At 39.1% G+C, this 21,356-nt stretch overlaps 1 protein-coding gene and 1 pseudogene across 1 annotated transcript in view; both read left to right on the plus strand.

Moving 5' to 3' along the window:
• The window catches only part of LOC139724770 (uncharacterized), a 94,222-nt gene that overhangs the window by 42,283 nt on the left and 30,583 nt on the right, over positions 1-21,356 (plus strand). The window contains exons 3-5 of the mRNA XM_071635888.1: positions 5,253-5,317; positions 7,386-7,448; positions 8,265-8,393. Coding sequence (XP_071491989.1) covers positions 5,253-5,317; positions 7,386-7,448; positions 8,265-8,393 — 257 coding nt within the window. The remainder of the gene's footprint in view (positions 1-5,252; positions 5,318-7,385; positions 7,449-8,264; positions 8,394-21,356) is intronic.
• On the plus strand, positions 15,843-17,148 carry LOC139724761 (uncharacterized; annotated as a pseudogene).

Raw genomic sequence — 21,356 nt, forward strand, 5'->3', positions numbered from 1 at the left:
CTCTATGGGAGTGCAGTTTTTCTGGAAATGAAAATTGACATGACTATCTTTATCGAGTACTACCTCACTTATGCTTCAGTGATTTTCTCCCAGATTTTAATATGTTGTAGGTGAGACTTTGGGCTATCGCAAGTGTGCCCTTCGTTTTTTCATACGATGTCGGGATCACGTCCAAAAACTTGGTTGAATTTAAAGCTTTTCTTCAATATATTTTCATATTTCTTTCTTTCTGCAACTTTCTTTGCAATAACTCAAGAAAAACAGCCCCTATCACCCCCATATTTTGCACATGTTTAGTTCATGTCACGTACAATATTTCATATAATAACAACTACTTGATCGGACACCATCTTGGGTATGTAAATTAGGGTCAAAGGTCATAAATGTTTTATCTTGTATCTTGGTGAATACATGTCCTATCTTTCCCATATTTTGCACACGCAAAGACCATGTTACAAGAATCATTTCACAAAATAATGTTACCACTTTTTGCTCAGATGCCATCTTTGTCTGTGCAAAGTGGGGTCAAATGTCATATGTACTTTTTTCTCTATCTTCGTTTTGACGTGTTATCTCTATGGGAGGGAATTTTTGTAGATGTGAAAATTGACATGATTGTCTTTATCGAGCACTATCTCACTTACCCTTCAGTGAATTTCTCCCAGATTTCAATATGTTGTAGCTGAGACTTTGCGCTATCGTATATTTGCCTCTGTTTATGTCAAAGAATGTCGGGATCACATTAAAAAACTTGGTTGAATTTGAAGCTTATCTTTGATGTATTGAGATATTTCTTTCTTTCTGCAACTTTCTTTGCAATAACTCAAGAAAAACAGCCTCTATCACCCCCATATTTTACACATGTTTAGTTCATGTCACGTACATTATTACATAAAATAACAACTACTTGATCGGACACCATCTTGGGTATGTAAATGAGGGTCAATTAAAGGTCATAAATGTTTCATCCTGTATCTTGGTGAATACATGTCCTATCTTTCCCATATTTTGCACACGCAAAGACCATGTTACAAGAATCATTTCACAAGATGACTGACCACATTTTGCTCAGATGCCATCTTAAAGTCTGTGCAAAGTGGGGTCAAAGGTCATATGTACATCTTTCTGTAGCTTCGTTATGACGTGTTATCTCTATGAGAGGGAATTTTTGTAGATGTGAAAATTGACATGATTGTCTTTATCGAGCACTCGCTCACTTTGCCCTTCGGTGAATTTCTCTCAGATTTTAATATGTTGTAGCTGAGACATCACACGGCCAATGTCCCCTAAACGCAGATGAAACATTTATGGCCATGCCTATTGGGATCAGGACTTAAATCGTTGATTTCCAAATAGATCGGATCACCTAATTTGTCAGTGTTGACAAATTCCAAGTCTACGTGTAGTTCTTTTAGTGAAACTGATTAGACCTTGCGCAGCGGATGTCTAGCTACAACTCTTATATTCACACCTTGGATAATAATTTTTCTGCTTCAAAGAGGACCGCCTTCTTCACCCCCCCCCCCCCCCACTTTCCACGTTATAACCCCTGTATAGGCTGTATACACGAAAATGGCTGCTTGTGATATTGCTTTAGAAAAAAGTCCTGAAACCACTTTTTAATGAAACTGTATGGAACTTGTAGAACAGATATCAGACTACAACTTTTGTAGGAAACCTATGAGAACATTTTCTTTGCTTCATAGCGGACCGCTGTTTTTACTCCCCCCCCCCCCTCCCCTTCCCCAAAGCTACGGTTTATGACATTGCTTTTAATAGAAATTATGATTTTTGAAGACCTGAAACCACTTATATTTTCATGAAACTGAATGGAACTTGTAGAGGAGATATCACACTACAACTTCTATACGGAAACCTATGAGAACATTTTTTCTACTTCATAGCAGACTGCCATACTCACCGCCCCCCCCCCCTTCCCACAATACAAGGTATAACCCCATAGGCTTTGTACACAAAGATGGCGGCTTATCACATTGCTTTAGAAAATATGAATTTTGAAGACCTGAAACCACTCACATTTTTGTGAAACTCAATGGAACTTAAGTAAGAGATATTAACCTACCACTTCTATATGGAAACCTATGAGAACATTTTCTCTACTTCTTAGCGGAGGGCTGCCTCCCCCCCCCCTTTCTTTAGAACATTTCTTTAGAAATTTTCATAGATTTGGATATCTGAAATTTTTTTTTTGAAAGTGCATGATTGGAGACAGTTCAAGAGATATCTATCTACACCATATCGAAAACTTTTTTATTTTTCTCTGCTTCATAGCGGACCGATCTCTTGCACTCCTTTTCTACGTTATAATTACCTCCATATAGGCTTTATGAAATAATAATTACAAAAAAAAAAGAACAGACAACACAACCCGTCGGAAGAATGTCGTGAATTTAAATAATTCTGCAGTACCAGCTGCAGGGTTTTAACTACAAGGATTGAACCAGCACTTGATGTCGGGCGGAAGCTCGGTGGTCTATAGTGAATTAAGACGTCTGTCTGGAGAATCAGGAGGTCGTAGGTTGAATCCTGTCCGAGCGAGTAGGTCCTTTTATATAAATGCCCATGATTTTGGTCATGGCTACTACTAAAACACTGATCTTAATATATTCAATGCTTATTTGCGTCGATTTACAGTTATTGTCAATCATCCGAGAAATTGTTTTGCAAGAGTGAAAGCATTTCTAGTCCATCAGATTGGAAACATTTAGATTATAGTTACTGCGACATGCACAGTCACTATTTTCTCACGTATATGACAGTTTGTGTGTGTGAGTGGTATGTAGTAATGTTTGTGTGTCTACAGCATTTTTCATTGTGATTTCTCTGTTTCCAAAATATTAGTCTATCTAGAGTTTGCAGATTGATAACATATTTAGAACAGATGGCAAAGGCAAAACCTGTGTGAAAGATTTAGAACGATACAAAGTAAAATGGATTTTTGTGTGTGGAAAACACTGTTTTGTTATCATTCATATTACATCTATTATTTTAACGCTTTGTGTCACATGAAAAACGAAAGAAATTATAAGAAGACCAACGTACAGGGTCATTCACAACCATTACCTTTTGGTCATTCTGCAAATCAAGGCCTCTCAAACTACCATTCCATACACTATTATCCGTGATTTCTCCACTTATCCCAGCAATCTAGCGACAGGGCTTGACCCATAAATCGACATACACTGAACTTTCTTCTTCTTCCTGTTCTTCTTCTCCTTCTTCTTCTTCTTCTTCGACGAAGTCAAACTCCTTCTAAGCCTATAAGCTGAAAATTTTTACAGACTGTGTTATTTACATCGTAATACCGTTCATTTTACACAGTATTTACAAGCACATATACAGCAGTGTAATATAAACAAGAAAGACTGGCAACTGTGATCAACCGTTAGTCGGTTTCGGAATGCTCGCTGTTCTACGGAGACTCAGAGGAGGAATGGCGATGCGGTTCAGTTTTCGAGTCGTATAGGCCTATATATGGTATCTGGTAGATATGTGGTTGGTGCCTCTCGACGCCAGTAAAAATATGAATTAAATCTTTGATAAAGTCTGACTTAAATTGAATATTTGAGGGGTCACGATGTACCCTACCATATTTTAATTTGTCACTTAACAATTTCAACCAAATTTGATTGACTTTTCCTGTAATTTCATTGAGAATATTGTGATAATCAATATTTACAATCTATAATAGCTACATGTACTATAGTATGTGCGATATCGCTAGTTGCCGTGGCAATCGTTAAACGGACAATAAAGTCTGTCAGATTTTACGAGGGTTTTGTGTTCAATTTTCGTTAATAATAGGGTAATGAAATATAATGATGTAATATTGATTATTGTCTAACCTCCGTACACTCTTAAATTGGCAACGCCGATCAGCGATTTCTCATAGACTTTGTACAGCATTGACGTAACACGCGATTCCGGTTTACTTCCATGCGGGTATATGTGGATGTGGGAATGCATTATATATGTGGATGTGGGGACGCATTATATATAATATGTGGATGTGGGGATGCATTATATGTGGATGTGGGGATGACACAGTATATAGGCCTACACCTGGTTATGGGGATCAATATCCCCATATTGAGATATGACACGGATACACAAAATATTTGCTCCTGTTAAATAAATTATAGATCTAGTGTGTATATTATGATAATAGTTTCCAAACAAACTACGCTATATATGCTGCTTTAAATATCGTCACAGAAACCATGGGAACCCCAAGTCCCCATAAACGTATCTTATGTGGATGTGGGGACGCATCATATTATGTGGATGTGGGGACGCATTATACACTGTACAATTTGTATATGTGGATGTGGGGACGCATTATATAATGTGGATGTGGGGATGCATTATATATGTGGATGTGAAGATGCATTATATATAAGTGGATGTGGGGACACAGTATATACACCTGGTTGTGGATGTGGGGACGCATTATATGTGTGGATGTGGGGACGCATTATATATGTGGATGTGGGGATGCATTGTATATGTGGATGTGGGGACACAGTATATACACCTGGTTGTGGATGTGGGGACGCATTGTGGATGTGGGGATGCATTATATCTGTGGATGTCATGTGGGGATGCATTATATATAAGTGGATGTGGGGACACAGTATATACACCTGGTTATGGGGATCAATATCCCCATATTGAAGTATGACACAGATACACAAAATATTAGCTCCTGTGAAATAAAATCTAGTTCTAGTGTGTATATTATGATATAGTTTCCAAACAAACTACACTATATATGCTGCTTTAGATATCGTCACAGAAACCATGGGAACCCCAAGTCCCCGTAAACATATCTTATGTGGATGTATACACGCATCATATTATGTGGATGTGGGGACGCATTATATATGTGGATGTGGGGATGCATTATATATAAGTGGATGTGGGGACGCAGTATATACACCTGGTTATGGGGATCAATATCCCCATATTTAGGTATGACACAGATACACAAAATATTAGCTCCTGTGAAATAAATTTTAGTTCTAGTGTGTATATTATGATAGTTTCCAAACAAACTACGCTGTATATGCTGCTTTAAATATCGTCACAGAAACCATGGGAACCCCAAGTCCCAGTAAGCATCTTATCGTACGTCCCCATAACCCTAGTTTTGTATGTATGTATATATATATGTGTGTATATATATATATTACATATATATTTCTTCTTTTTTTTTTCCACTGACAACACAGAAACTGAAGCTATGATGTTAAAGCTCCTTTCAAGCCTCAAGCAATCTCTTGCTGTGGGAAAGCCGGTGAGTTTATCCCTAATCCCGTCATTAACACACTCACACATACAGTTTAACATATCTTAATTTTGATGCAGTTTCCTGATATTACTACTGGATATACAATTTTAGTCTCACCCACAGGAGGTGAAGGCGAGACTAAGGCATCCAAATGGCGTCCGTCCGTCGTTCGTCCGTCGTCCGTCCCTCGTCCGTCCCTCGTCCATCACAAATGTTAAAGTTTACCTGCAAGACTCTCTTATGATGCATAACTTGGCAACTGTTACAGCAATGGCAGCCATACTTTGATGATAGAAGCACTAGGGGTATCTTCATGTTATGGTGTTGTCTGAGGTCATGTGATGACATCAAAGGTCATTTGAGGTCATATATTAAAGAGTATGTGGAAGACTCTCTTTTCTATGTTAAAGTTTACCTGCAAGACTCTCTTTTGACAGATAACTTCACATAAGTAGCTTGGATTACAACCTAACTTGGGTCATATATGCACTGGGGATACCGTCATGTTATTGTGCCGTTAGAGGTCAGAGGATAATGTCAAAGGTCATTTGAGGTCATACGTTACAGTTTACTTGCAAGACTCTCTTATCACACGTAACTCGACACATGTTGCTACAATGGCAATCAAACTTTGGTGATGGATGCACTGGGGGTACCTTCATGTTATAGTGCCATAAGAGGTTACATTATAAGGTCAAAGGTCATGTGAGGTCATACGTTAAAGTTTACTTGCAAGGCTGTCGCAGACAGGGATCAACAAACTTTTAGGGCCCAATGTAAAGTTTTTATGGCGCGTTTTGATTATGGCTCATAACTTTTGATCCCTTGGTCTGTTTGTGACCAAACTTGGATGGTAGATGTTCCTTGGGGAGGTAAAGGTCATCACAAGGTCAAAGGTCACATACAGGGGTCAACGAAATTTTAGGGCCCAATGTTAAATTTTTGTGGCGCGTTTTGATTATGGCTCACAACTTTTGATCCCTTTGTCCCTTTGTGACCAAACTTGGATGGTAGATGTCCCTTGGGGAGGTGGTCATCACAAGGTCAAAGGTCACAGACAGGTGTCAACAAATTTGTAGGGCCCAATGTTAACTTTTTATGGCACGTTTTGATTATGGCTCATAACTTTTGATCCCTTTGTCTGTTTGTGACCAAACTTGGATGGTAAATGTCCCTTGGGGAGTTGAAGGTCACCACAAGGTCAAAGGTCATAGCGGAGTCAATGAACTTCTGGGAGTTCGAAAAATAATAATTTCTTGTACGCGAATGGGCAAGACACAATTTTGCACTTGCCTTGTGTTAACCATCAGTGATCAAATCCAACTAGCATACCATCAAAAACATTGGCCGAAATATGAACAGTGAAATGTTTGATCATAAAGGTTCATTGGCAAAATAATGAGGTATCACAAGTTTCATATGTCACACAAAGAGAACATATATTGTACCTGTAATACACAAGTGAAATACCAATTGTTCCTGCATATACTCATTGACAACATTGTGTAATGTATGAATTCATTTCTTGTCAAAAAAAGAAAAATATAATTAGCGTTTAAAGAACTCTGCTGTACTTAATGATTAATGTCACGCAGTGTACCATTATGATCTTTGTGAGGGAGAAACATGTCCTGATGTGTCTGGGATATAAAAAACAGAGATGACTGGTTGAAAATAATTGTCTCTGACACTTTAGATTGTGAAGTAGAGATTTTGTCCCAAATTGGTTTTAGGAAGAAAATATTGCTGCAGGCTGTAAGTGTTTCATGTTCCGTAAATGCATTTCAAATTCAAGGTCCTTGCAATACTTGGTACTGTAAAACATTGTATATTCGCATCATGAAAATTTCGCGAATTGGAGCCGACGGCCTTTTTCGTAGCAAGAAATTTTTGCTAATTGCCACTGGCATCCAATGCATATTGTGTAGAAAAGAACTTTCGTGTGTGTTTTAATTTCGCGAATGTTGGCACTCACGAAATTCGTGAAATTAAAATGCACGCAAACATTCCTCATTTTACAGTATTTATTGTGTAATTTTCATCTGTTTTTATCTTGTTTTTCCCTGTAATGCAGAAGAGGCGTACCAGGTGTATAACGTTGAAGCGGCATAAGAATTTTGTAGAAGCCATCAAGAAGGTAATTCTTCCAAAGTTTCCTGTGGCATATATCTTGTCTTCAGCAATAGCATGTTTTCACCACAATAAATTTTTAGCACAATAGCAGTTTGAAGAATGAATAAACAAAGCTCTGCCATTAGTATATAATTATAAATGTGCATCTGTACTTTTTTTCTTGCACTTGTAAATGTCCCCTGGGTCACATATTCAAGAGCTTTAAGTCTGAAACTAGGAACAAGATCTGCCCCTACAGAGAATGAGAAAGATACTTCATTTCCAAGACGAGACCAATACCATCTCCTCCTAAACTGTGATTTCCAGTGACCAAAATTTAGACCATGATGGCTACCTCAACCCTGGTTGGTTCAAAGTACAAAATACAATATTGTTTTATAATACCTTTTCCCTTTTCAAGAAAACCTGTAGTCTGATTGTAACAAAACTTGGCAAGACTCATTATTAGGGGAAAATACAGTGTACACTGGTAGTTTATGTACAGTATGTGGCATGAATAAGGCATCCCTCAGGGGGTCTGGGGCATACAGGGGCATACATGTACCCCCACCTCCATATGCTGTAGACATCGTGTACGTATGTACTTCGTGATTTTTGGGGATCTTCTTCTCCACCACAAGGCATGCTAGAACTGACTAATGTATATCATCCTATTTTTGGGGTATACTTTCCCCTGTTGATCCTGTTCTTTCTGTTTATGCGCCACTATTTGAGTATGTTTATGCAACTCATATGCATGTACAAGGTTGTACAGTATACAGTGTATATGGCCCAATGTTTTGATCAGCAGGGATTTAATAGATACCCTTTTTACCAGCAGATCCGGACGTACGCAAAGTATGGTGATGCTGTGAGAAAGGAAGCAGAGGATCTCGTCAACAAGCTCAGCTGTGGAATTCAGACACCAGCTTCGAAAGTCTCCCAACATAAGCAGCAAAAAAAGCAGCATGTAAGTACATTGTACTGTCTCCTGTTTGGCCTTACCATAAATGCCATCCATTGAATATTTGCTACTGCATTCACAGGCGTGTGAGGAACTTCAGATGCTGTGTGTGTGAGAACATGCTCTCATCATTCATACATGTACTTGGCTATCAATCTCCTCACATAACTGTGTATGTAAAAGCAAAACTTCCATCGTACATACTTGGCCATCACTCTCACCATACTGTGCATGTAAGAGAGTGCTTAAGCTGCGTTTACACCATGTTCTCAGCAGCCATGGCAGTCACATTTCAAACTACCATGGACAAAATGGGATGGACGTGAGACAACGCGATGGGATGGGATAAAGCAGACGTGACAGGCCACGATTGCTTGGAATGCTGTGTCTGATTTTTTAACCCCATTTTAAGTGGGCTATTTCAGACTAAGTTTTTACTGGGGGGGGGGGGTCACTTTGACCCCCCCTTCAGATCTCGGACGCCGCAAAATTTTGCCTGAAGATAGAGCTAGATGTCAACTACAAGATTACATGGTCATACAATATAAAAATATTCGCTTTCTATTTTTAGTGAATTAATTATGCAAATTTATAAAATCATATTTTACTTAAAACTCCATTAAAAAGACTGAAGAAGTGCTAAATTTTTGTGTCAGATTTCCTCAAGACACACCCAACAATTTTCATGCAAAAGATAGGGCAGTCAATGTTAGTTTCTTTTGTTATACCCCCGCCAAACGAAGTTTGAAGGGGGTATAGGAATCAGCGGACGGTCGGGCGGTCGGGCGGTCGGTCCGTTGCAAATCTTGCGTCGTGAACTACTTCCTCAGTTTTCAACCGATTCCCATAAAACTTGGCACAGATGTGTGCCTTGGGTTGTAGATGTGCAAGACGTATTTTTTGACAGTACCCAAAAGTACGTTGCCATGGTAACGGCATATTATGGGCAAAAATGGGTACAAATCTTGCGTCGCGAACTCCTCCCACAGTTTTTGATCAATTTTTATGAAATTAGGTACAGATGTTCATCTGAATATGTTAATGTGCAAGACACATATTTCCGCAGTGGCAAAAAGTGCGTTGCCATGGTAACGGCATGTTATTGGTAAAATGTAGGGCAAAATGCTTCATGGCAAAACTGCTTCATCAGTGTTCTTCCAATTCTCATGGAATTCATATTGAATGTTTGTCTTAGGATATAGGTCAGCATGACACATTTCTTGACAGTGACAAAAAGTATGTTGCCATGGTAACAGCTCACATATTATGAGCCAAAATGATGGAAAATTTTGTGTTGCAAACTACTTCCTCAGTTTTTGCCAAATTTCCATGAAACGTGGTACAGATGTGTGCCTTTGGTTGTAGATGTGCAAGATGCATTTTTCGACAGTACCCGAAAGTACGTTGCCATGGTAACGGCATATTAATGGCAGAAGATCAAGGAAAGATCTTGCGGATTTAACTACTTCCTCAGTTTTTTGACCAAAGCTTATGAAATGTTGTTTGGCGGGGGTATAACCAGTCGCTGTAGCGACATTTCTAGTTTTTAATTGTTTTGTTGAATTCTTTTGTATTTTAGTGTTTTTTCGACGTTTTGGGGTTTTTTTGCAAAAATTTGTTACAGGCACTTTTCAAGCGTATCTACATTAGAATTGATTAATTTCAATGGTTAGAAATTGAATGATCTATATTCATATCAATTTAACAAAAAAACACAGTTTGCATTGGATTTGCACACGATATCATGAATTTAAGCGGTTTTCAGGTTGACATGCGAAACATGACAGCTTAACCCTATTCCAACTGGGGGGGGGGGTCCAAATTGAACCCCCCTCGACATTTCACGCCATGATTCTGCAACGCACAAAGATTTTGCCGCATCGTTTCATTATTTTTTTCATTGAAGTCTCTGACATATTTTGAGACCAAATTTGTGACGTCCGGGTACACCGTTCTGAAGTTACGTAATGCTTTGCATACAAATGTGTATGCTTGTCAACCCGAAAACCGCTCAAATTCATGATATCGTGTGAAAATCCAATGCAAATTGTCTTCTTTTTTTTTTAATTGATGTAAATTTGATTATTTCAACTTTTAACCATTGAAATTAATCAATTCTAATGTAGATAGGTTGAAAAAGTACCTGCAACAAATTTTGGCTAAAGACAATAGAAAACAAAAGGTCGAAAAAAACATGAAATTTATAAGAAATTAACAAAACAATAAAAAACAAAAGAAAATGATTTCAATTTGCCATTTTTTTTCCAAGAAAATTGTTGGATGTGTCTTGAGGAACTCTGACACAAAAATTTAGCAGTCCTTCAGTCATTTTAACGGAGTTATAGGTGAAAATATGATTTCATGCGTAAATTGGCATAACTAATTTAGTAGTTAAATGAAAATAAGATATTTTCGAATGTTTGACCATTTAACATCTGGCTGTATGTTCAGGCCAAATTTAGCGGTGATCGCGTGATCAGCAGCTGCGATCTGAAAGGGGGGGGGGGGTCAAATTGACCCCCCCCCCCCCCCCCCCCCAGTAAAAACTTTGTCTCAAATAGCCCAGTTAAAATAGGGTTAAGGGGAGATTGGCGGCAGGAAAAAAATATGGCTGTATATTGGAGGTGTGTGAAATACGGGTCTCTGGGGGAATGTAGGTATTATCTGCTTTTTCTTTAAAAAAAAATCATAACATGTTTGCATTATCTCATTGACATATACAATGTAGAACTTAGTGGTATAAGACCCATTTTGTGCTAATCTGGTTTTGAATTATGACTTGCCTTTATAGTTTGAGAAGAAAGCTATGAGAAACATCCCCTCAAAACCAAATCTCTTTCGAGGTGGGACTTTCCCCATTCATATACGCATAATATGTGGACATACGTGTGTTATGACAATGATCTACATGCACGCTGTACAATACAGGATTCGTTGCGTATTACATGGCACAGCTTCTAATAATCAAAGTCACATTTAGGGGCATAACATCTGGTCAGAGTGAGATATCATGTAAATGCAGTCAACCTCGCATACCTCGAATTACTGTAGTCGGACTGAAGAAAATGATTCAAGGTACACGGACTCGAGGTCTGCGTACGTTGAATTTTCTTTGACATATCTGACTTTTATCGATGTTCAACATGGTATCTACTGTAGTGCCTTCGATTTTTTGCATGCTTGTCAATTGGAACTGAAGCGACTTAAAGTGCGTTCGAGTGCTCTCCTAAAGCGAACTGTACTGTACCGTAGCCGCCCCAGAGGAGGGCTCAAACCCTCCTAAAGTGTACCGTACCCTACTGTACCGAGCCAAAAGTGGACCACTTCCCGATGTGCTCCAAAAGCTTACCAAAGGGTACCAAAAACTTGTTGTAAAGCATGCTCGTATCATGCGCATGAATATGTCACAATGCAAAGACATCATTCTCTTTGTTCGGGACAGCTGTAAGTAGTTCAAGCGCCAGGTGAATGACATTCTTGCTACAAACAAGCGTGACCTTTTTTAAAAATAACTCTTGAGGTACGCTTTCTCCACAGAGCTCTCAAACGCTCCAAAGCTGGCATAGTTCAATACGATACGCTTTGGTTAAATCAGTCCGCTTTGGTTCACTCTGGAGCACTTGAACGCACCCTTAGATAAGAATGAATTCTTTCAACACTATTTTCTGGTGGACAATTGAATCACCTATCACCATAAAAACAAAAAGAAAATACCAGATTGCAATCGAGTGCATGAGATACAGGACATGCGTGCTGAATGTACATATGCATCTGGGTTTGAATGTGGTGTGTCTACAGTATACTGTGTATGCATTTGCCTTGTAAACATACGTACATGTACACATCATGTGGGGAAACCTGTCAAAACTAAAACTAAAGTAGACAGTTACACAGGAATCACATTCAATCACATACAATTGTGCTGGAAAAGGGGGAAAATTTAAATTTACCGAAATCTCAAATAAGATAGAAGTCAAAACAGGAATAAAGTAAATGTTAATTGCCTGAAAAATCTTACAGCGTATCCTTCAGAAACATCTAAATCTATTTAAATAAACTGTTGTTAAATTGTATCTATTCTTTATTATGCCAGGCCTACTTCCAGATCATATACCACAATATTTTTATAATCACATAGCTGAAAAATGCATTCAATGCTTACATTCTCAGGGGAATGTGAGAGGAAAAAAGTTAGAAAAGCACTATGCAGGAGATTGATGTTTGGACATTGGACCGTGATTAATGCCAAAGATATAACTGTCAACACCTACGCAGGTGCACCACGACGATTAAGAATACACGCACAGCATGACTATCACAATCTTGCCAGCTGTGTATTGCTTTGGGCGCAGTCTCAGACTATTAACAATTGAGTGTGAAAAGTTTTGTGACATGTCTTCGCCATCCACGCGCAATGCTTAGTGATGTTTTAATTTCGCTTTGAGCAACATGCTGGGAAAAACAAGTTGATTTAGATCGGGACATTAGATTTCCTTTTGAGGAAACCGAACTGCGAGTAAGTTTTTCGAGCTACGCAAATTTTAACGCACAGAAACTCCACAGGAAAATTGGGACTTTCATTTTGCCTCCAAGCTATTTAAGTGATATTCGGCTAATCCGACACCAAGGTAAGCGAGGTTGACTGTATTTTGTAGTGTACTGTATTGTGTTTTATTTTGTATCTTTAGACCATTAGATCTAATCCTGCAGGGTTTTCGATGAAGTATCTAGAATGAACTTACAAAGAATGATGCCAAAAAGGCTTGAATCGGTTCAGAGGACTGATGAGATACCAACTTGGTATCTGATTCTGTTCAATCATTGTCACATTTAGAGAGACTAAAATTTTGGGGGATTTCATCCTTACGAGTATTGATCTAGATATCTACATCAAGACATGAACGTGTAGATATGATTCATGTCTTCAAGATTTTTCATGATTCTGAAGATTTTTGATCGAGCTGTTCTCTTTGTTACCAGTGAGCAAGTTACGCATGGTCATAAGTTCGAAATGTAACATGTACTTAAAGGAAGGTGTAACACAAGTAGTACCTAACAGGTTACCATCTTTCAACCAGAGAACTGTGAATTCTTGGAGTAGCCTTAAGTTTGTCCTGATACTATCAGTAGGCAAAATCAATTATCACCTTCAAGTCAAAGCTCAATGATGATTGGGAACACAAGCATAAAATATTGAATCCAGGTTGCATAAAATTGAGAACCCTGTGGATACATCCCATTTAACTCTTCAGGCTTACGGTAGTTTAGGACTGGATCTTAGAATGGTCCTTTAACTTTTAGGTCCTTGCTAGTATAACTCCTACATTGCAAGTTTTTGACTTAGATCCTACATACTGACTGGGCCTTATCATACATAAGTAGGACTTGAATTCTAATTCAGGTAGCCTAGGCCTAGGCATAATTCAGGTATTTCAGTAGGCCTAGGCCTAGACCTTGAGCCTCAGTCTAGCTGGTCTAAGAATAGAGTACTAGTAATAAGAAAAAAAAATACAACATAGCCTAGATCTTACTATAGGATAGAGTTCCAAAAATGGTAGAAATGTTCTAATTCTACATCATGACTATGGCCTGGCTGGGCCCCGTACAGTCTACTGGTACACCAAACCTTTAGGCCTACCAGTACCTTCCCTAGCTAACATGTTAGTCAGACCCTACATCTCTAAACCATCTTTTACTAGGTGCTACAGTAGATCTAGAATTCTAACTAGATTAGAATCTATCTTCTTAAACATTTCTAGCTCGACTGTGATCTAGTACTAGACCTCTAGTAGTTTGTATGACTACTAGTAGTCTACTTAGGTGCTAGGGCCTACTAGACTCTAGAGGCTATTCAAAGTTACTGATAGTACTTTGGACTTGGCTTCGTAATTGCTATTAAGAGTCTATTACTATCAGTGTCACTAACTTCTAGTAGGTCTAGGCCCTAGATACCTAAAGCAGTAAAGGCTAGGATATAGTTCTGTGTCTGCTCAGAAAGACCTACGATGTAGACCTATCTATAATAGGCCCGACATCTAGTCTGTCTAGGCAGAGGTCTAGTAGAGATAGACACTAGGTCCCTATAGTCAATAAATGATAGGCACATGTTGAAGGTCATGCTTGAATGGGCCCTTGTGAGTATATTTGTGTTTTCCCTGCTTCCAACTAAAGAATATGTTGTACATAGAATGCATGTCCTTTGTGAAAGTAGTTGTATCCAATTTTGACCAGTATATTGTGTACTATACTACAGAAATACCAAAATCTGTTCTTTTTTTGGAGTGACATTAATCTTCCATTATTACGGTTACCGTAGATAACTCGGGGAAACACATGAATCCTCAGAAGGTGGTAATTTAACATTATTATAAATGTAGACTGAGGGGAGTGAAATGTTCAGTAGTTTTTGTACAACCTTAGTGAAAATCTTATTCCTCGTCATGTAATAACACCATAGTGTTGATCTGCAAAGTATACTTTCAGGATTCTAGTTGAATATGTTTTGTTGATATTTTTAAACCCAAGTCTATAATGCAATGTTTACATTTCTCCCATGGAATTTTTTGCATGCTTATTACTTCACTCTTTGACCATATAATAGCAGAATATAATCTATTTCTATTTATGCTGGAAATATCAAATGAATCATTCTCTATGGTAATCTCTCTTTTCCTCTTGCTATCTTTTCTTTATTGCCTCCCCTCTGCTCCTTGTGTTCAGTCTTCATCTCCTTACTCTCCCTCTACACTTTGTACAAATGATTTTATTGCATCTGGCCCTCTTTTTTTCTTTCCATATATATATTTGTATGGAAGGAAAAAAATATATACAAGCTGTATGTGTATTTATATGAGTGTATATGTATGTAAAATATATATCCGTATATATTGTGATTCTATCACCTATGACAATTTCAACATAATGTAGTGCCAATGTTATAAGTGCCTCGTATTGCACATAACACAACCAGTGCATGATTTTACTCTTCTTATCTCACTACTCTGCCGTAGTCAGCTGACCAGTCAAAGGGTGCCTCTTCAGCTCGATCTCCTACTCTTCCTGGATCTTGCCAGTCAAAGGAATCTTCAGCGGTATCTCTCACTATCCCTCAGTCTTGCCAGTCGGAGGAGCCTTCAGCAGTATCTCGTACTCTTCAAATTTCTTGCCAGTCACAAGAAGAATCTTTGTTGGTGAACACGTATAGTGATTCTAGTGTTTTGTCTGCTGGTGACAGTGAAGAGGATGATTCATATGCACTTTCTGTACCCAAAAGGAGGCGGTTAAATGTTCCGAGATATAACCATGATGGAGAGGATGATAGCAGTGATCCAAGCTATACTCTATCGGATTCTGGTTCACATGATGAAGGGAGTGATGATTTCTCATTAACAGATTCACTAACAACTCGCAAAGAGTCAGAAGTCAGCAATGAAGAGAAAGCATTGTACGGTAAATCTTGTACAGTCAGTAATTTCACAGCAGAAACTTCTTCAGAACAAGAACCATGTGGTGATAAGAAAACAGCCTACAAGAAGCCATACAGATATTGTATCTATTGCAGTCAGTTCAAGTCAAAATTATCAGATCATCTTATCAAGAAACACAAAGACGAAGAGAGAGTGAGAAACGCCCTTCATCTCTCAAAGAAACAAAGAATGGAAGAATTTAATCGCATTAAGAAAGAAGGGACCTTGGAAGTGTATAAACAGAATGTGAGAGATGGTGATTCATTGTGTGAAAGGGAAAGGGTATCCTCACAGAACACGGATGTTCTCATCTGTGGATTATGCTCTGGTGTTTATGCTGTGAGCTACATGAAGAGACATAAGCGGGTGTGTGAAAAGTCATCAAATTCCAGCTGTCCTAGCTGAACATTCCAGCATCCCTTCTTAAAGTGGTCTAACATGCAGATGCCCAGTTTGTCAGTGAAGTGTTGGGTAAATTCAGGAAAGATGAGGTTGGCATATGATGTCAGCAAGATGCTGTCCTTGGAGACATTGGACGGAGACTGTGGACAAAGCAAATAAAGAAGATGAACAAGATGTGAGAAATTCAGTCATGACTGACATGAGGTGGCTGGCAGGGCTCTACCTCTCCATGAAGGATGCTCAGGAGAAATTTGGACCTTTACCAGTAAATGCCCAGAATGTGTCAGACTTGTTTCAAAGGTCAAACCTTAGGCACCTTGAAGAGGCTGTAGAGAAGTTCACAGAGAGTGAAAAGGGTAGTGAAGGTGTTAGCATCAAGGCAGGCCTAAAGGTGGGTTTCTTTTAATTGCTAAAATCATCTAGCAAGATCCTCAAAGCTTTGTTTTTCATGGATAACCAAGACCCAGAGGCAGAGCAGTTAGACAAGTTCACAGCTATCATTGCATGGACTTGCAAGGCAACAGACGAGTGTCTTTGGCAATGCCACGTACCAACTCAACTGGAATAGAGAGGGAAAGTTGAGAAGGCCTAGTGGCCAGTCTCTGGAATCGGATATAAAGGTCCCCAGAGATTACACAACTTGCAGAATTGATGAGCTTGTTGAAAACAAGTTTGCATTCATTGACAAGCTTTACTTTGTCAAACTTTGCAACTGTGTAGTGGCACGACTGACTTTGTTCAATGCAAGACGATGAGGGGAGCCCAGCCATCTGTGCATGAAATGCTGCCAGGATGCGAAAGCAGGAGCGTGACTCGACAGACAGCAACTAGACAATTTGGATCCAATTGATGAGGTTTTTGCACAGCACTTGCGCGTGGGGTATCAGGCAAGAAAAGGGATGCACATTGTGCCCTCCTCCCCCCCTTTCCAAGAGACACACATGAGGCATTAGACATGCTGATTGATGGGAACATTCACTCAACTGCATCTTAAGAGACAACAGGTATCTCTTACCAACAACAAGTGGGACAAATTACCATGTCTCTGGCTGTTACGTTCTACATGTAGTTAACATCTGTGAAAAGGTTGTTGAAGGAGATCACACTTTCAAGCACCTTGGACACTCTGAGTAAACAAGTCAGCATGTCTATTAAGCCCCTGCTAGGCATCAAAGAAATCATGGTGGTAAGGCGACAACTCCAATGCATAGACACCAATCAGGTGAGTTTTTAATACTTACCCTTTCACTTGCTCAAGATGAATAAAAAGTCCATTTTTGTCGAGCCCACCGGAGGTGAGGGGAGACTATAAAGGGATCACTTGCGCATCTGTCTGTCCCTCCGTCTGTCTGTTGTCCATCCGTCATCTGTCCTTAATGCCACAAGACTTGAATAACTCCTAAAGAGTGGTTAATATACAAAGTTACACATTTTACCAAACATGAAGGTCACCTGAAGGTCAAAAGTCACAGGCATTGATCAATGAACTTTAGGGCCCAATGTTGAGTTTTTACGGTGGGTTTGATTATGGCTCATAACATTTGATGTATACTGTAAAACGAAGAATGTTTGAGTGCTTTTTAATTTCAAGAATTTTGCGAGCGCCGCGATTCGCGAAATTAAAATGCATGCGAAAGTAAAGTAAAAAAGGACGACAGGACGTGGAAGATTACCTGGGAGCAGAAGGCTCTCTAAGACCAGGACTAAGGTAATGACTGGTAATGACTCTCCCTAGTCTGGTTCAGTTTCAAGGTGCTCAATGATGTCCTGGCAAACTTGCATGTGTCAATTCTTTTGGTCATCACTCTGGAGTTTTGGCACCATCTTTGCGCAGATATTCCGTGTGTCCAGATCTTCAGCGAGAATCTTCCAGACGCTGTCCAGATTTATACCCAGCTCATTTGCCATCATTTGAACAGTCAGCCAAAGATCGCCATGTACCGTCTGCCTGACATGGTCAATGTTGACCTCAGTCCTGGTTGTTGAGGGCCTTCCGCCCCTAGGGTAATCTTCCACACTCTCTCGTCCTTCTTTAAACCTTTTACACCACTCAAAAACGTGTGTGTGTCATTGTGTCATCTCCGTAAACTTGCTGCAGCAATCTCAGCGCTTCTGATTGCATTTTCCCCAACCGTAACCGTAACGAAACTTCTAGTTTGTTCATTGCTCTGTATGCTCATTGCTGAACAACCTGAAACAGAAGATGTGTGTATATAAAACTAGAAAAGCACTCTGAGAGCGCAGACCTCTGCCAAGCAGCTACTTTCCACCAATGATCTTGCTCTTCCCAAAGAGATTTTTGCCCTCTCTACTGCTGGCGAAAAGCTCTTTCGGCTCTTCCATAGATATCACTCATTTCCACCCATACAATGTAGGTATACATGCTGAAAAATCGCCGGATTTCCCAATATAGAAGCTTTTGTTACACACGTACGTCATAAACTCTCAGCTGCACGACACACCTTGCTTTAGCAGAAATTAGAACACGCACTTTTAGTGTTTGAAAACCTCAAAAATGTGCAGCTTGAACTCTCAAATTCATTGACCCTACTTGTCAACACACCAAAAATCCTCCAAAACTCCCCCCCCCCAAAAAAAAAAAAAAAAAAAAATCGGATCACTACCAAAATTTGTTACTTTTACATTTGTTACTTGTGTCATTATCAACCTTTCCCGTAAGTTTCATCCAAATCCGTTCACAAATTTTTGAGTTATTTTGCACACAGACAAACAAACCAACAAACCAAGGGTAATGAAAACATAACCTCCTCCCTTAGCGGAGGTAATTATGTAGACAAAAATCTGATGGCTGCAGAAAGCTAGAATCACAGTTTAATAATCGAGATAGATTGTGAAAATCCTGAGTCTGAAGTTTGGGTTTGAAATAAATCTTTAATGATGCCAGTCCTGGAACTTTTCTGACATACCTCAAAGATCTCATGACACATACTATCAGGGTGTTCTCTTTACTGTTTAATGCGAATTTGTAGCATCATCGCACTTGCTATGACACAGTAAATGATTGTTGCTATACCTCTAGTATTGCTGCAAATGTGATATGGCCGCTGCTTGTGATGTACTGATTTTTATTCGGATTTTATATACATTAGTTGTTATTGTTGGATTTCACAGGCAAGCAAAGTGCCATTTGTTTTTTTTGCAAGTGCCCGATATGTTTTGATGCAAAGGTACAATTCTTTACTTTCACTGTGTTGAAAAAAGATTCATGTTTCTCTGCTGGACAAAACGTTTGCTTCCAATTAAAGCAGGAAAGAAATAGCTTCACTTGAAATGGCTGCACTTCGTTGTTCTTTTGTTCGTTGTATGCCTCCGCCATATAAGGTGCTGCTGGAAGCATAATTTTTCGGGTTGTCCTCCACCTGTCTGTTAGGTCTGAATGCTGATAGTAAGCAAATACTCAATGTTGGTGAAGGTGATGGGACAAACTATAATCATTTGTAGCGATAAAGCGATCTGGATGCAGCTATCTTTCCTAAGCGCAGCTGAGGAAAGATTGCTACATATATTCAGATCACCGACGTAGTGATATTGTCTCATTGCCTGAAACCAAAAGTTGATTACTTGCTTTATGTTCTACATCTATATTTCCATTTTATTTCACACTTGAAACCATTTTAACTGTCTAAGAAAAAATATGATTGAAAATCTATGGAACAAGAAGGGGGGAGAACAACACAGGTAGTTAGAATGTCTACATGAAAACTGCAGATCAAACGTTTAGGTCTAGCTAGAGTCTACACCTATCCTTGGTAGGCAGAGACTCCAACTCTCCCATTTTCGACGGGAGATCTCCCGCCGAAAACCCATTTTTGCAAAATCTCCCGTTCTCCTGCTTGAGATTTAATTTCTCCCGCCCTGGCTCTGTGTCTCCCGTTGGAAAGGATTTCTTACTTATTGCTATTGTATGTTGTCAATATAAGCCTTAGATAGCACCAGAGAGCATCTAGAACCCTAGGAACTTGGTGCTTCGCACACATCAACTTGGAGTCTCCCGTTTGCTAGGGGTTTCAGGCGGGAGAATCTCCAGATCAGAAGGTGCTTTGGGTTGGAGTCTCTGGGTAGGTAGGCCTATAGCCATTATAGGCTACGTTCACATAGCAATCCTTACATTTAACATTCGAAAGCATGAATGAGGCAAAACTTCCACAAAAGGCAACTGTAAACAGGTCAAATGACGCAAACTCACCACTAGACTACCATGACCATGTACATGCACAGTAGGTAACATACAAGTCAGCTGTAAATGTAGCTGACCGCACAGGGCATCGTGGCACCAAAGTAAGAATGCAATGCACTGTGTACTGTCATGATGATAGTACACAGTGCATTTATGATAACAATTTGGGCGTAAAAGAAAAAATTGGATGGGGGATTTATATCATTTGGGCTTAAAAGAGAAACATTTGGGCCTACATGAGAAATGTATAACGACAATTTGGGCTTAAAGAAGATAGATTGAAAGGGAATTTATAACTCAGGCTTTAAGGAGAAACATTAAATGTATTATGATAATTTTGGCTTAAAGAAGAAACTTTGTATGCAAGGGTAATCAGCACGTTGATTATTCGAGCAACAGTTCAAAAGATGTGTCTCAAAGGACAAGATTAATACGCAACACATATTGGTCGCTGAAGTCACGATGCTCATTGGTCATTGCAGTCCGTAGAGTTGTGATTGGCTGATAGTCTGAAACGAGATCATGCTTTTCCTGAGTATATTAAGTCAAGTGAGATCTGACATGTTTTATAATTTCAATTCTTCTCCAAGCTTGAACCATCCTCACAGCCTTTATAGCTTATAGTGTTACATTCAGTGCTACGCGTACATGGCCCAAAACCACTATTTCGGCACAATTGGACAATCACAAAACGGGAAAATTAAAGTTGTTAGAATAGGTTTCATTTTTATACCAATCCACGAGACAAATATTCAAGTTTGTAGTTGAAAAATATGAACACATAGTTTTGCTTTATTTTAAAGGTGTGATAATTTCTTTCATGGGGCATAAATTTCACCATGTAACATACGTTACCATGTCATTCTATTTCAAATGCATTAATTAAGATTGGTGACTACATTC

Source organism: Diadema antillarum, unplaced genomic scaffold (assembly GCF_040938485.1).
Source record: "Diadema antillarum isolate AM-2024a unplaced genomic scaffold, OU_Dant_1.0 scf00000227, whole genome shotgun sequence".
In the NCBI taxonomy this organism is placed as follows: domain Eukaryota; kingdom Metazoa; phylum Echinodermata; class Echinoidea; order Diadematoida; family Diadematidae; genus Diadema; species Diadema antillarum.